The sequence below is a fragment of the Salvelinus alpinus genome, chromosome 25 (genome assembly GCF_045679555.1).
Source record: "Salvelinus alpinus chromosome 25, SLU_Salpinus.1, whole genome shotgun sequence".
Classification (NCBI taxonomy): Eukaryota; Metazoa; Chordata; class Actinopteri; order Salmoniformes; family Salmonidae; genus Salvelinus; species Salvelinus alpinus.
In genome coordinates this window covers 35,077,839-35,095,608 of record NC_092110.1, presented here as the reverse complement: position 1 = coordinate 35,095,608, position 17,770 = coordinate 35,077,839, and the positions used below count along the sequence as shown (strand labels likewise).

The following is a 17,770-nucleotide window of genomic DNA, read 5'->3' as shown; positions in this document are numbered from 1 at the left end:
ATGTCTGTGCTGATGAACTTATGTATTGATGATCAAACCCCTCCTCCTGGTGTGGCAACCTCCATGCTCTACCCACTGAGCCACAGATGTCTGTGCTGATGAACGTATGTATTGATGATCGAACCCCTCCTGGTGTGGCAACCGCCATGCTCTACCCACTGAGCCACAGAAGTCAATGGAATATACAACCTATTAAAATATGTACTATTGGAAATGCCGTTGTGTTGTACTTGCTTACTCAAATCTCAAATTTTTATTGGTCACATACACATGGTTAGCTGATGTTAATGTGAGTGTAGTGAAATGCTTGTTCTTCTAGTTCCGACAGTGCAGTAATATTAATAATAGTCATTTCTACTCGCTTACTACTACTGGAAGATCGGATCAGGATTATAAGTATACATTTGAAGTCGGAAGTTAACATACACTTAGGTTGGTGTCATTAAAACACGTTTTTTTAACCACTCCACAAATTTCTTGTGAACAAACTATAGTTTTGGCAAGTCGGTTAGGACATCTAGATCACTGTATCACAATTCCAGTGGGTCAGAAGTTTACATACTGTGCCTTTAAACAGCTTGGAAAATCCCAGAAAATCCCAGCTTCTGATAGGCTAATTGACATCATTTGAGCCAATTGGAGGTGTACCTGTGGATGTATTAAGGCCTACCTTCAAATGCCTGAAGGTACCACGTTCATCTGTACAAACAATAGTACGCAAGTATAAACACCATGGGAGGACGCAGCCGTCATACCGCTCAGGAAGGAGACGCGTTCTGTCTCCTAGAGATGAACGTACTTTGGTGCGAAAAGTGCAAATCAATCCCAGAACAACAGCAAAGGACCGTGTGAAGATGCTGGAGGAAACAGGTACAAAAGTATCTATATCCACAGTAAAACGAGTCCTATATCGACATAACCTGAAAGGCCGCTCAGCAAGGGAGAAGCCACTGCTCCAAAACCTCCATAAAAAAGACAGACTACGGTTTGCAACTGCACATGGGGACAAAGATTGTACTTTTTTGAGAAATGTCCTCTGGTCTGATGAAACAAAAATAGAACAGTTTGGCAATGAATACCATTGTTATGTTTGGAGGAAAAAGAGGGAGGCTTGCAAGCCTCATGTTGTGGGGGTGCTTTGCTGCAGGAGGGACTGGTGCACTTCACAAAATAGATGTCATCATGAGGGTTCACAAAATAGATGTCATCATGGGGGAAAATTATGTGGATATATTGAAGCAACATCTCAAGACATCAGTCAGGAAGTTAAAGCTTGGTCGCAAATGGGTCTTCCAAATGGACAATGACCCCAAGCATACTTCCAAAGTTGTGGCAAAATGGCTTAAGGACAACAAAGTCAATGTATTGGAGTGGTCATCACAAAGCCCTGACCTCAATCCTATAGAAAATTTGTGGGCAGAACTGAAAAAGTGTGTGTGAGCAAGGAGGCCTACAAACCTGACTCAGTTACACCAGCTCTGTCAGGAAGAATGAGCCAACATTCACCCAACTTATTGTGGGAAGCTTGTGGAAGGCTACCCGAAACATTTGACCCAAGTTGAACAATTTAAAGGCAATGCTACCAAATACAAATTGAGTGTATGTAAACTTCTGACCCACTGGGAATGTGATGAAATAAAATCTGAAATACATCATTCTCTCTACTATTATTCTGACATTTCATATTCTTAAAATAAAGTGGTGATCCTAACTGACCTATGGCAGGGCATTTTTACTAGGATTAAATGTCAGGAATTGTGAAAAACTGAGTTTAAATGTATTTGGCTAAGGTGTATGTAAACTTCCCACTTCAGCTGTACATGTCTTCTGTCAAGTCTTCCGGGGGGAAAAAGCCATTCAACAGTCGCACCATTCAGTACCTAGAGGCAAAAGTCACCTCAAATGACAAAAGCACCCCGGTCGGGAAGGATTTTAGATTGTTTTGACCTTAAAATGCCAGCTATGGAAAGGAGACTTAAGTTCTGATCCTTTTATACATGTAAACATCCATTTCCAGACACCATCTTGCATTTTGATGTAATTTCCTGTGTTCCTTTGTGCTAAACGTACCTTGAAACGCTGGCATCCTAGGTTTTCCAAATAGGTGACATCAGCAGAGCAGAGAGACGCCAGATGAAGCCAAGTAGAGCAGTCAACAGGCCACTTGTAAATGTGGTTCTTTATTGTACACATGACATTTTCTTTTTTTGGTTTGAGCAACATAATTGACAATACAACGTTTTATATCCTCCTCAGAATCCTATTCTAGTCCTCTATAAAACAAAACACACAAAACTACATCACATAAAACATTTACAACTCCACAACAATTCTGAGATGTAGTGCACCCCTACATGCATCAGGAACTTCTACAGCAGATCACTGAGAAACGGTTTTAATGATTTTTTCAACACACATCGGTGACAAACAAAAAATAAACGTAAAAAAATCCAATGGGGCTTCAATCGTTATTCCAATTTTTGGTATCATTACCCTTTAACCCTGAGTGCTACGTCATTGAGACCACGTTAATGGGTTAACCTGCTGTCATAATTTGACTTACGTTTGAGGAATGTTTTCAGAAATATACTCGTTGACAATACAGGGGTAAGGTAGGTGTAACACAGTCCAGGACTACCACAAGACATTCATTCAAACCACATAGGACTGCTTCCCTACACAGCTATTATATGCATATGTGGTCCAATTACATGCGAGAAATGGAAGGCCTGAGGAGATATTTTTTTTTAAACCAAAATATATTTTTTTACAAATATTCCAGTTCAGCAAAAAGAAAACGATCAATCTACAGTGTGCAGGAATAGCTAAGGAATTTCATTTTTAGTGCTCAACAAAAAAGGCAAGTGAGAGATACTAGTAATTGGCACAATATATACATTTTTCAAATCTCTCCCAAAAAGGCACTTATTCTTCCCAGATGCAAGGCAGGGTTTGTAATGCATTGCACACCACACAAATAACATGCCACCTCATATTCTTGTCATCAGCTCAACTCGGGAAACGAGCCAACAGAAAAACTAAGGCAACACTTACACTTCAGACAGCATAAACACACCCATTGCTAAAAGGCGGATTCCAGTTATGGCAATTTTTGGGGGGCAGAAGATTGTTTTTTATTTGTTTTTCCAATTAACTGCATAAATATATAAGAAAGGTTAGAAGACCCAACAAGTATTGCTTAAACATAGCTCCAGATGGAAATATGCCAAAGTTTGGATTGACAAACTCCCATTGATATCTATTTTTTTCTTTATTGCTTGTCTAAAGTCAAGTGTTACAGAAACGCACCCATGATCATCAGATCGGGAAGACTTGTTAATTTCAGACAGCGGAGAAAGTCTAAATGTTATGCGCTTTACTCGCTTGTTTGTGGAAACTAAGGAATTAGATTGTTAAAGCCGAAGTTGTTTGTGCAGAGATACTTTGAAATTGTGGAGGCAAACACCCAGTGGGTTAAAGTATAATCATTAAAAAAAGAGAGATTAATAACAGCTCATCTTGGCTCATGTGTCAGTCTGAACACCTCAAATTAGTGAAGAAAAGAAGCACAGAGAGGAAAGAAGTGAAACAGAACAGAGACATTAGCAGGCGCTGGCTGTGAATCGAGTCCGATTACAAAACCACTAATAGAAGCTAATATGTTCATTCTAATTTGATCCCAAAGTTTTTGTTGGATTGTCAACACTACCGTTTAGACTCTTGCGAAACGGGTTAAGGCAGTAGAATACTACGTCAGCACTACAAGTACTCCCTTCTAGTGTAGCCTTTAGGTCATTGTCTGATCTACTCCAAGTCTACACTTCACACCTGAATATGAAACTGACCAACAATGGTTAAAAAAGGCACAGATGATCTGATAGAACCGACCAATTGGTTCACCCTGTAGATAAATGGCTGGTGCTTTAGTGAAACGGCCCTGTGAAAGCATTACAATAACCTGTAGAATTACTTAAGAGTAAATAATAGTAGTACTTTGTAGCAACGGATAGCCTTTTCAGGTATAAGGGCTCCAGTTGTGTCTAACATCAGACAGTCCACTTCCCAACAGCACGCGGCACATTGCAGGACCAGTTCATTTAGAATGTGTTGTAATAACGGTGTATGGAGTCATAGCAATATGTACATTAGTATCTTCTGCGCTACAGTAATCTCTCTCTCTCAGATCCGGGAGGACACATTGGTGTTGAATCAGATGACGTACTCCTACACGAGGCAGATTGCCTTGAGATACTGTATGATGAGCAGCATATTAGCTTTCAGATGTACATTTGTGTTGGACCCTGGTGTTTCACCTGCCACGCTACACTTCCTGTTACAGCTACAGAGAGCAGCTCCCTGGTTCTCCTACAGAGAGAAGCTCCCTGGTTCTCCTACACTTCCAGTTACAGCTACAGAGAGCAGCTCCCTGGTTCTCCTACAGAGAAGCTCCCTGGTTCTCCTACAGAGGGAAGCTCCCTGGTTCTCCTACAGAGAGAAGCTCCCTGGTTCTCCTACAGAGAGAAGCTCCCTGGTTCTCCTACAGAGAGAAGCTCCCTGGTTCTCCTACACTTCCAGTTACAGCTACAGAGAGCAGCTCCCTGGTTCTCCTACACTTCCAGTTACAGCTACAGAGAGCAGCTCCCTGGTTCTCCTACAGAGAGAAGCTCCCTGGTTCTCCTACAGTTACAGCTACAGAGAGCAGCTCCCTGGTTCTCCTACAGAGAGAAGCTCCCTGGTTCTCCTACACTTCCAGTTACAGCGAGCAGCTACATGGTTCTCCTACAGAGAGCAGCTCCCTGGTTCTCCTACAGAGAGCAGCTCCCTGGTTCTCCTACACTTCCAGTTACAGCGAGCAGCTACATGGTTCTCCTACAGAGAGCAGCTCCCTGGTTCTCCTACAGAGAGCAGCTCCCTGGTTCTCCTACACTTCCAGTTACAGCGAGCAGCTACCTGGTTCTCCTACAAAGAGCAAAACCACAAGAGAGTGGTGATAAACAGAAAGGAGGGACGAGACAGCAGCGGTGCTGGAATTGGGATTCTGTAGAGTGTTTAGAAGAATCTTTTCAGCAACACAGGTGAAAGTGTGTGTGAGCGAGAGTGAGGGACGGATCAGCTCGTGCACAGGTTCCAGTTAGACTGTGTGTGTGTGTGTGTGTGTGTGTGTGTGTGTGTGTGTGTGTGTGTGTGTGTGTGTGTGTGTGTGTTGCTGAGTGCACACATATGCGTGTGTGTACAGGCATGTCAGTGTAAGTGTTTGGTGGTCAGACACCAGTTTTAATTGTGTTAGTCCGTGAACCAGACCAAGGTCGTACATCCATTACACTTGTTAAAAACAAGACCAAAAAAAATATCAGCAAGTTAGTAAAATTCTTACTAAGAATGTTTTATTAAAATAAATGCCAAGGGGTTAATAAGAAATATAACAGCACACACCATGAAAACTAAAAAGCAAGCATGTAAAAATACTTATGACAAGAAACGAAAAGTCGCTAATGAGTTAAACAAGCTAGGAGTTGGCAAGAAAACTAAATCTAACTCTAGGAAAGGAAACACTCCTAATGAGGGACAGATTTCAAGAAAGGGGTGGGGGTTCAAAAACAAGTTGCAGTGGGCTTCATCAACAACAACAAAAAAAGTCAGAAAAGGGATTTTATAATATACATATAAAATGAGATTAGAAAAATACATTATAAACCTTTAACAATGGCTGTAAATTACATTATCATACATCGTACTAGGCAGGCCAGAGAATACGGTAGCTTTCACCATATACCTGATGAACTAAACCAACCTTTGCAATGTTACAACACGCTGTGCCATTGTATGAGGGAATATTTCTTAATACTGTCAAAATGCTTGTCATATCTTGCTCCATGTTAATATTGCATTTCTAAAAAAGTATTATTTTTTATTTTATTTTTTTAAATTAAGAATAATTCATAAACACTGAAAACAAATTGACCTTTTCTGTGTAAAGCATGTATGAGAAAAATAAATAGTATCAGACTGCCAGGGAAGGTAAAATACTATATAATTCATGTCTCAATAGATTTTTTATAGTATTTTTTTTCTTTGATTAGATATACCCCTTTTGTTTCAATAAGTGCAAACTGCTTGGCTGTGAAGTTGTGTGAGATGACCTAAGGACAAAACTTTTGTTTTCACCTTTAATTTATGCACTTTCTCGCACTATGATTTTTGGGGCATGATATTCTAATAACCATCTATATTTCGCATTCAAGCCTCAGTTTTGGATGTAATCGTTTGTTCTACCATGTGCGGGTTTTCACCTCTTCCAGTATTCACACCTGGAACCAACACTACTCAGTAGTAAGGACCTTAAGAGTGCAGACGGCCTCATCATTTTAGCTGTAGGGAGGCAAGGAGTTTTTCTAGTCTCTGCTATATCGTCCAGCTGTATGTCGATCACTTTCAGAATGGCTACATATTGACTAACATAGAAATCAATACATGTCATCCAGCCCCCCCCCTCCCAATCTGAAGAGCTCCGAACTGCATCTGGGAAAACCCTCTCGGGTCTTTAGGTCGATTATAAAACGGGTTGGCTACATTCCCCAACTGTAGTGAGAAAGCATTGTTAGAGTGGATGTTTTCAGTTTGCAGATTTTGAAACAGAGGTATACATGCAAACAGCTTTTCCCCTCTTAATCTCATTTTATATTCAATTTATTCATAAATGTTCCTAATGTCCTGGCAGACTTCTGCATTGCTATTGGCAGTTTGTTCTTTGTAGAATAAGCACAGTTACCAGAAAACAAGACAAGGATAACACGTTAAATCAAAACGCAGAGAAATAAGAAATGAAACGTGTTCCGATGGCAGAGAAAAGGGCCAAAGATTTTAAAAAATAAAACAAAAAAACTGAACTTATACTTTGGGAAGACGAACCATGGCACATATTTTAGCTGGTCATACGACTGCTATTCTTTTTGCATAGAATAACTTCAGTAGCTCAGCAATAATGACGGAGCTACCCTGCTCAACTCTTCAGAGCGCATACAGAAGCCGTTCCTCTCTGCAGTTTCCTAGTTGTTGCTGGATATTACTGAACAGAATGTTAACACTTGGAGAAAGAAACAACCGTCAATAAGGCACTTCTTCTAACTTAAACTAAAAAATATTCTCTGTGTCTCGCTCAACCCCTCTTCGTAACACTTACATCCTTGCAATGTTCCTAGGTATGACTATTTTGGTCTTTATTTTTTATTTTCCAAGCCAATAATATCCAAAGTAACACAGCATTTTCGCCACGTCCTTTTTCTGCATACTATTTTTTTAAACTTTTTTTTCCATATTTTGTAACTGCAAGTATAAAAAGCTAAAATTGCCAAAAATATATATGTTTTCTTCTCCAGCACCCTGTAAGAGTATTTCATTTTGTTCTCCATCTTTAATATGTAATGACAGGTATCTACATGTATCTCTCTCTCTCTCTGTGTGTGTGTGTATGTATATATATAACAGGTATGTATAAAGCAATTTGAACAGGCAGGCATGGCTTTCACATCCTATTTTTGTTCTTGAGAAAGAGTGACAGAAACGGTCAGGGCTCAGGAGCTGGACTATACCTTCATGGAGACACATTGTGGATGTGCTAATTGGGGGACTTCAAACTGGTATGGTGAGGGTTAAAAATAAATACATTTCCCCTGAAAGTCATTTCAATTCAAACAGGCATATTTGCATGAGGGCGGGTATCCCGTCCCCCAGGATGACTTGATTGGTATCAAATTGGAAAGAGATTAAAAGAAAACTACAAAAACACACGAGCATAGAGAATTGGCCAAATGCTGAAACGCAAAATGAGAATGCATTTTTTTTGCCAGGGGTGTAGTTACAACCAAAAACAAAAAGGCTATATCAAAAAAAGAGAAAATGAAATATATACAAAACTTCACTATCAGGATCCCCCCCTCCACCAGTAGCCATCTTTATTGTTAATCGCCTTTGTCTCTTCATGGGAAACTAGAGCTTTACTTACGCAAGCATGAAATCACACCCTTTCAAACGCTAAAATGACGGAGAGCCCTCTGCGGTTAGATACATATTTATGTAGATATAATTCAACTGGAAACCCTTTGGCTAAATATGCACACAATACTTTTTTTTGTCTTTTAGATCACAGCTCGCATCTTTTCTCTGAATACATCAGACACGGTATACTTGGACACAGTGTGGAGGAGCATAGTTCAGTAGCTAGTTGACTATATATCCACTGTGCCCTCAACTCATCCTACTTTCATTATAGTAATAGAAACACCGCTTCTCATCCTGATATCACCCTGCCCCAGCTTCCGCTAACTGCCCATGATAGGCCTGCCACTTCAAAAGCTACCTTTTAAGTTCTTACAACCTGCTTTGTCTGGCTAGTCCTTCACAAAAAGAGCTCATTAGAATGAATTAACGAGAAAACAGAAAAATCAAGTAAAACCAAAGAAAAACATAACATAAAAACGAATTATAAGCTCCATTTGCAGTCAATTTAGCCATGCTTTTAACAGACAGCCGTGGAGGGCACACCCAGAATGTGTCAGCACATTATCGTCTCAGAGGTTCATAATGCACGATTACATATGAAAATGACAGAGAATCAACAAGTTGGTGTGAGTGTAGTTTCTCTTTCCTTCTATTTCCTTTTCTTTCAAATGACCCACAAGGAAGTGTGGAATGGGGAGGGAAAGAGGGACTGGGGGCCTACCGTTTGGGTTCAGTTCCCGTTTACCATTGTTCAGTAATTATTAGTGAGGTCACCGAATCAGAGCAGGTATGGGGCGGTCGACAGGGAGGATGGGATCTTTATTGAGATTATATATATATATATATATATATTTTAAATTCAGTGCAGATTCATTAGTAACACACACACACATCCCTCCAGTTTGTGATTCATGAAGAAAAAGAAAGAGAGAGAATGGGAATTCAACTCAATGAACAGAAATCAATCAAATAATAACTTGGGTTTGATGTGTTTCAATGAGTTTATGATGTATATCTTTTTTTTTTTTTTTTATGTTTTTTTTAAATCAAAAACATGTTAGGGTAACTAAGGGCAGGCGCCTCTTTCTCACTGCGTCCCGAGAGGCTAGCAAAAGGCAATTACCAGTTAACTGATCAGCAGGCAGGCTTGGGGCGGCTCGTCATTGGGTGAAGAGTTCAGAGGTCAGAAGGTCATGTGTTAGTTGCCGGTGGCGGCTAGGTGGTTAGAAACAAAAAACAAACAAAAAGAAAGAAAGAAAAAATAGAAAGGATATTAGTGTCAGCAAGAAGAGACTGGAATGACATCATTTTTAACAATAAAATTACTGCAATACCTTATTCCCACTAATTCCCGCCAAAAGACAAACCCAGCTAGCTAATAGTGTTATAATCATAAGGTTGTTACATCACGATCTCAACTACTAAGCCCCCAACCTGAATTAAAACGTTGTTTTAATCAAAGCGCTACATTGGCCCCAGTACCAGAACTCAAGAGAGGTCGAACAAAGTACAAAAAAATAAGTATGGTTTAGTTTCTTTGAGGTTGGAATGGAAATTACCAACAGTGTGATTAGTGGTAAGGAGACTTAAAGTAACTAGCTAGCGTTACGCAATGAGTAACAGTAACTAGCTAGCGTTACGCAATGAGTAACAGTAACTAGCTAGCGTTACGCCATGAGTAACAGTAACTAGCTAGCGTTACGCCATGAGTAACAGTAACTAGCTAGCGTTACGCCATGAGTAACAGTAACTAGCTAGCGTTACGCAATGAGTAACAGTAACTAGCTAGCGTTACGCAATGAGTAACAGTAACTAGCTAGCGTTACGCAATGAATAAAAGTAACTAGCTAGCGTTACGCAATGAATAACAGTAATTAGCTAGCGTTACGCAATGAATAACAGTAACTAGCTAGCGTTACGCAATGAGTAACAGTAACTAGCTAGCGTTACGCAATGAGTAACAGTAACTAGCTAGCGTTACGCAATGAGTAACAGTAACTAGCTAGCGTTACGCCATGAGTAACAGTAACTAGCTAGCGTTACGCAATGAGTAACAGTAACTAGCTAGCGTTACGCAATGAGTAACAGTAACTAGCTAGCGTTACGCAATGAGTAACAGTAACTAGCTAGCGTTACGCAATGAATAAAAGTAACTAGCTAGCGTTACGCAATGAATAACAGTAACTAGCGTTACGCAATGAATAACAGTAACTAGCGTTACGCAATGAATAACAGTAACTAGCTAGCGTTACGCAATGAGTAACAGTAACTAGCTAGCGTTACGCAATGAGTAACAGTAACTAGCTAGCGTTACGCAAGGAATAACAGTAACTAGCTAGCGTTACGCAATGAATAACAGTAACTAGCGTTACGCAATGAATAACAGTAACTAGCGTTACGCAATGAGTAACTGTAACTAGCGTTACACAATGAGTAACAGTAACTAGCGTTACGCAATGAGTAACAGTAACTAGCGTTACGCAATGAGTAACAGTAACTAGCGTTACGCAATGAGTAACTAACTAGCGTTACGCAATGAGTAACTGTAACTAGCGTTACGCAATGAATAACAGTAACTAGCGTTACGCAATGAGTAGCTGTAACTAGCGTTACGCAATGAGTAACAGTAACTAGCGTTACGCAATGAGTAACAGTAACTAGCGTTACGCAATGAGTAACTGTAACTAGCGTTACGCAATGAGTAACTGTAACTAGCGTTACGCAATGAATAACAGTAACTAGCGTTACGCAATGAGTAACTGTAACTAGCGTTACGCAATGAGTAACAGTAACTAACGTTACGCAATGGATAACAGTAACTAGCGTTACGCAATGAGTAACAGTAACTAGCGTTACGCAATGAATAACAGTAACTAGCTAGCGTTACGCAATGAATAACAGTAACTAGCTAGCGTTACGCAATGAATAAGAGTAACTAGCTAGCGTTACGCAATGAATAACAGTAACTAGCTAGCGTTACGCAATGAATAAGAGTAACTAGCTAGCGTTACGCAATGAATAACAGTAACTAGCTAGCGTTACGCAATGAATAACAGTAACTAGCTAGCGTTACGCAATGAATAACAGTAACTAGCGTGCGTTTCGCAATGAATAACAGTAACTAGCGTGCGTTTCGCAATGAATAACAGTAACTAGCTAGCGTTACGCAATGAATAACAGTAACTAGCGTGCGTTTCGCAATGAATAACAGTAACTAGCGTGCGTTTCGCAATGAATAACAGTAACTAGCTAGCGTTACGCAATGAATAACAGTAACTAGCTAGCGTTATGCAAGGAATAACAGTAACTAGCTAGCGTTACGCAATGAGTAACAGTAACTAGCGTTACGCAATGAGTAACAGTAACTAGCGTTACGCAATGAATAACAGTAACTAGCGTTACGCAATGAGTAACAGTAACTAGCATTACGCAATGAGTAACAGTAACTAGCGTTACGCAATGAATAACAGTAACTAGCGTTACGTAAGGAATAACAGTAACTAGCGTTACGCAAGGAATAACAGTAACTAGCGTTACGCAATGAATAACAGTAACTAGCGTTACGCAAGGAATAACAGTAACTAGCATTACGCAATGAATAACAGTAACTAGCATTACGCAATGAATAGATTAATTTCCCCCAATTATTTGTCTTTATTATCAGTATATACAGGAACCATAAATACACTTGTTATAAAATGTCAAAATATAAAATGACAGTACCTCATGTACAACTGAAATAACATTTTCCCCATGTATTTTTACATTTTATTTCAATAATTAAACACACTGGAGAGAGAACGTTAACTAGCTCTGATTAGGTATGTCCGTCCTACCAATTTTTTTTTACAGAAAACAAAAATCAAGACATAAACCAAGTGGAAAAATGATGCCTGGTGGCAACGTGGCTACTGTACTGCTGTCTACTTCGTGTTCAGTCGCTTTCGACTCTGTTCCTCATAAGTAAAACAAATGGAATGATGGAAACAAGGCTGACTTATTTTAGGATCTTATTTCACATCAGACAAATGTTAAGAAAACTTAGCTTGAACACGGCGTGTGATACCTGTTCTGTCACCAAGGGTCACAGTTCATGTAAACCAAAGCAATTAACATCGCTTTTGCCTGAGCATTAAAATATAGTTCTATATTGAGTACTACGTATGTAAACATAATGTGCATAATGTGCAGTATATAAAAACACGAGAAATCCCCAACTGAGGCAAATATAAGGCAATGCAATCAACAGGCAAAGTAAAGCATCCTAGAGACTAAACTAACCTCTGTCTGCGGTCACAATCCTTTGGTAAGGATGGACGCGCGAGTCATGTCGTCTCATTTTAGTAGCCATTGCACCTAGATTGCAACAAGTCCACAAGGTTAGAAACCGTTCACATTAGGAGGGGAAAAACAAGTCTTACACAGTAATACATATTGACATTTACATATACTGCTTATACATTAAATTATAATATACATAAACATGACAGACATGTATGAAAAATGCATAGAAAAAATAACATTTGCTTTAATTTGATATCTACAAATGTATAACTTAGGTAGTAAAATTTGACAGTACTCAGTGTTACATAGAGGATTTGTGGAAACCGGTGGGCAGGGGGACAGGGGACTAAAGCTATCTAGAGGATTTGTGGAAACCGGTGGGCAGGGGGACAGGGGACTAAAGCTATCTAGAGGATTTGTGGAAACCGGTGGGCAGGGGGACAGGGGACTAAAGCTATCTAGAGGATTTGTGGAAACCGGTGGGCAGGGGGACAGGGGACTAAAGCTATCTAGAGGATTTGTGGAAACCGGTGGGCAGGGGGACAGGGGACTAAAGCTATCTAGAGGATTTGTGGAAACCGGTGGGCAGGGGGACAGGGGACTAAAGCTATCTAGAGGATTTGTGGAAACCGGTGGGCAGGGGGACAGGGGACTAAAGCTATCTAGAGGATTTGTGGAAACCGGTGGGCAGGGGGACAGGGGACTAAAGCTATCTAGAGGATTTGTGGAAACCGGTGGGCAGGGGGACAGGGGACTAAAGCTATCTAGAGGATTTGTGGAAACCGGTGGGCAGGGGGACAGGGGACTAAAGCTATCTAGAGGATTTGTGGAAACCGGTGGGCAGGGGGACAGGGGACTAAAGCTATCTAGAGGATTTGTGGAAACCGGTGGGCAGGGGGACAGGGGACTAAAGCTATCTAGAGGATTTGTGGAAACCGGTGGGCAGGGGGACAGGGGACTAAAGCTATCTAGAGGATTTGTGGAAACCGGTGGGCAGGGGGACAGGGGACTAAAGCTATCTAGCAAAAAAACAGCTCATCTTCCATAGGAGACGGGGGGATTGAGGAAGAAAAACAATTGGCTGATTTTGAAAGGTGTGAAAATCCAATGCAGCTCAGATCCTAATTGGATAGTGCAAGACACCACCTGGCTCTCTCACATCTCTACATCTCTCAGTATCAATCTGCTCACTGGCAGTAGCATTCATTTCTCTCTGAATATTTGTCACAAATGAAGACAGACATTTCAATTACCCTGGTGTGGTTTCTCCTGATATCATACACGGAAATGGAGTAAAATACTATGTTGGTTGCATAGGAACTGTGACTGTGCATAGAGATAAACAATTAGTCTATGACCCAAAACAAATCCCAGATTGAAAAGTGTTCAAGGTAAATCCTTAATGCAACGAGTTGGACAATCTAAAAGTTTGTCTAAAAGCCTAGCTAGAGCTCAGTGCAGTCAGCGAGACACCATTTCACCACTCAGGGGTCGGAGCTCTTGGGCTTTTATGCGGATATGTCAATATTTCTGATTTAGTGAGCCGCGGAAGGATAGCCTCCCAGATCTCGGGGACAGAGAGATGGCAGAGGGATGCTGGGGTGGTCATATTTCTCTGCTCTTCATTACCCAGAAAGCATTTAAAGAGATTTGTGTCAGAGCCCTTCAATGGCTAAATGGTGGCCGTCCCCACAGAACAGGTCACCGTGACAACCATCTGGGCATCCTGTCAAATGGTACACCAGTAAACTCTCGTCTGCAGTTATCAAGTGAGCACTTCTAAAAGGAGACAACTCAGAATGTTGGCCCTAAAATAAGAAGTCTTGGGTAGGTTTCCATGCTGGAATGGAGAGTTGTGGTGGATTAAGCCAGTGACGGTTACATCACATTTGTAACAGCCAAACAGCCCTTACACTAATATCCATCTATCCTGGCAGGGAAAGGCAGGCAAGCTGTGTGCCGTTTCACAGTGCTGGTTGATGACCAAGCCAGTCCGCCCACATTCCACTCTGCAGCACCAGATGTCCTGAAGTTTCCTCTGAGTCCTGAGCAGGTCTAACAGAGCCCGATGCATGTTGTGTTCCGGTGGCTCTCTGTTGCTGAAGGCGCCGATCAATACGGCGAGTAAATAAAAGACACTAAGCTGCTGTCCCCTCCAAATTAGAGAGAACATCCAGTAGGTTCTGTACTACAGAACAGCTCCCCCAGGCACCTCTTTCACGGACACACGGGGTCAGCTAACGTGGCACCTGTGTATCAGCCGTCTCATGATGTCAGGATCAACACCTCAGGCATGTCATTAAGGCAGCGACACAAACAGGAAAAGGCCCGCTGTCAAAACTTGACAAGGTATGCAGTGGCATACAGTCATTATTTGGTCAAATTAGAGGGTGACAGCCTCCATAAAATGTGAGATATTATCGTCAGTCACGTCTAAATGTTTCTTCGACAGAATATTGCTTTGAGCGTGCACGCCGGCGTGCATACACACCCGCACCTATGGAATGTAACTCCCACGGCTGACATATTGACTGGGGAATGTCAGTGGCTCGTACCAAGTTGAAGTTCAAGAGTGTGAAAACTGAGCCAATGGGAAAAATGAGAACAGTGAATTTAATGAACATCCCCACAGGGACAAAGGGGACTTTCTACTGGCATCAAGGCTAGAGCACAGAGCTAGCTGGGGAAAAAACAATACTCATTTCAAAAGCTGCTGAAATCCGGGGGGATCCACCGCCAGACTGAATCTGCCGCTAGCGAGAGCATAAAGAAGCTAGAGCGCGGGACTGCACACACGAGCATGTCCCTGCCAGAGTGTCTTCAGACAAGGCAACTCATATTGCATGGGAGTAAAACGGCAGCTGCAGAACAGAGAGAAAATGACAGGTAGCCTAGTGGTAGAATTGGGCCATTAAATGAAAGGTCGCTGGTTCGAATCCCAGAGCAGACTAGGTGAACATCTGTCGATGTGCCCTTGAGCAAGGCACGTCATTGTAGTTGCTCCTGTAAGTCTCTCTGGATAAGAGTGTCTGCTAAATGACTAAAATGTTAAACTAAACCTGAGCCAGGAAAAGGATGCTGGGGAGATGAGCTAAAATATAAAATACAAATTCCCTGTCCCCCTTGCCCTTTGTTAGCGCATTAGTCCTGTTCAGCTGTCAGGTCATAAGGTCACACCCATAACAACCCTGTTTTTTTTCAGCTGGATACGACATATTTACCTTTCAACAAGTCTTGACCGTGGCTCATCGAAGCCGCGTCCAAAAACCCAGGGTAAAACAAGCTGCCCTCCTGTCCGGGGCTAAAGGGACCGCCGCCCAGGCCCCAGGGTCGCTTACCTAGAACCCCATTGTGGTCCATGGGGTACTCCAGTAGGGAGGTGGGTGCCAGGGCGTACGGGTAGTCGTACGGGGAGGCGTAGAGGATGCCGCCTTCCGGCGAGGGAGGCACCAGGGTTGGGGTACCATTGGGTAACATGCCCTGCATTTGGGGTTGTCGGATGATGTTCATGATGGGGGGCCCTGCCGGTGTGGGGGGCCTCATCTGCTGATGGGGGGCCATCAACTGCCCCTGGGGGGCCTGCATTAGACGGGGGCCCTGAGCGGCGGCGGCCGCCGCTGCAAGAGAGAACGCAAGGGGGTCTGCCATAAGCAAGAGTGAAAGACAGAAAGACAGAGAGATACAAGACAAGGGGGTAGAGATGTGGTGGTGCGGTTGACCAAAATCACAGGTGGAGAAGCGAGAGTTGGAAAACACAAAAAGTAGGAAAAGGGGGGGAGAAGGGGGGGAGGGGTGAAAAAAAAGGAAAATTAGACCATGCAATGATCACGGTGAACCAGCAAACAAGAAATGAAGTAAACAAGAAAATAATAAAAGAACCCCATACCAAACTATAAAACGTTGCATTCAACACCAATGCACAGACCACATTAAGCATATCAATCACCATGTCAACCACGACTTCCTGTACTGCTGACGGTACAAGCCAACAGAAATGGAGCCGGTGGTCATGAAGAGGAGAGATGGACGTTTCTGATAAGGACCAAAAGGAGGATCACGTCAATCTCCCAAAAAGACAATCCAGTCTATTGGACTGTGAGGCTCTGCTTTGGACAGACTAGTTGAAATCTGCCAGCCTATAAAAACAGTTCTGATGCCCTCCACTCCGCTACATGACCGTTAGACCATTTTGGTTGGCTGACAAAATAAAGACAAAAGATTTTCAAACTTGTTTTGCATTTGCAAATGTTCTGACATGGTGAACATCACAGACAGCGGGGGCGGTTGGATCAATGTTTTACATGTGACTCGGTGACTAATTCATGCTGAGTATCGCAGGGCTGGCAACACAGCCGAGAGAACCAGACACTGGTCCAGACATTGGTGTTAGAAACCAATGTCTGCCAAGTCAAATCATTTCACATTTTACAAATTAGATTTTTATTTCAAAACAAGCCATTACTTTTTGGACTGAAAAAATGCTCAAAACATGACTAATATCATGATGATAATAATAATAATAATAATGCAAACAGTAAATTGTGACAAATGTCAAGCAGCCATCAAAGAGACATGAAAGTGCAGAACTGCGGGAACTCTGGGTGGGATGAACTCCAGAGAAAGTAACTCTCTGGAGATGGGAAAAGTAAACAGTGTTTGTAACAGATGCGTGAACTACGTCATGCAGAGATGAGCGAGTGATTTCTGCAGGGCGCTGAAGGCATATAGAAGCCACCCCGACATTGCAGCAAACTGTGATTGCATCCATATGGGAGGGGAAAGGGCACATAGAGAGGGACCTGCGGGAGGAGGGCAGGGGAAACTGATCTACTTGGATACAGGTGGTTTTAGTAGGTAGGTATACATGGGTCGGACATCTTGGACAACACTTCAGAGCAAAGTGCATAAGTTTATCATATAAAAAAAAAGCACTGCAATGAATACAACACATGAGGCAGAGGCACACAGTTAACTGTATAGCATGAGCATCTATTCTTCACTGTGGTTATTGTGAGGTTCTAAGTGGTTATTGTGAGGTTCTAAGTAGTTATTGTGAGGTTCTAAGTGGTTAATACAATAACAGATGGATTAAGACGATTAATGATAAGCGTTGGCGTGTAACATTAGTCAATGTGGATCCAAACAGGACCTTTGTGTATTGTGTGTGTGGCTGTAAAGCGTACGTGTCTTGATGTTGGTGTCTCGGTACGTCCCGTTGAGAATGGCCAGCTCCATCAGCTGCATCTTCTTCAGGTTATCCTCTCCTTCCGCCTGGAACAACAAACAAATCAACAGGTCAGTTAACACTTCAGTCATGTTAAGACATGTTACTGTGCTGTGTCACTATTGCAAGTGGTGGGGGGGGGGTACATAGGGACAGACGTCCAGAGATGTACACATTAGAGGACACCTTTTGAAACGAAAACAAGTTTCTATTGAACAAATTCAGGTAGGCCTCTTCCTGTTTGGTTCCTAATGAATAAACCCT

General features: G+C 41.9%; 1 protein-coding gene across 11 annotated transcripts in view; it reads right to left on the bottom strand.

Moving 5' to 3' along the window:
* Positions 1-2,161: 2,161 nt before the first annotated feature.
* Positions 2,162-17,770, bottom strand: part of qkia (QKI, KH domain containing, RNA binding a) — a 144,430-nt gene continuing 128,821 nt past the window's right edge. Inside the window, exons 5-10 of one of the 11 annotated variants that reach the window (XR_011670740.1) lie at positions 17,466-17,553; positions 15,504-15,923; positions 12,280-12,354; positions 4,861-9,213; positions 4,771-4,822; positions 2,162-4,732 (exon numbers count right to left, since the gene is read on the bottom strand). Coding sequence is in view for 4 of the 11 variants with exons in the window: in XM_071366614.1 (XP_071222715.1) it covers positions 9,197-9,213; positions 12,280-12,354; positions 15,504-15,923; positions 17,466-17,553 (600 nt within the window). In the remaining 7 variants the exon portion in view is untranslated. Of the gene's footprint in view, positions 9,214-12,279; positions 12,355-15,503; positions 15,924-17,465; positions 17,554-17,770 lie in introns of all 11 variants that reach the window. The other 10 variants (XR_011670741.1, XR_011670742.1, XR_011670736.1 and 7 more) reach the window with 10 other exon arrangements.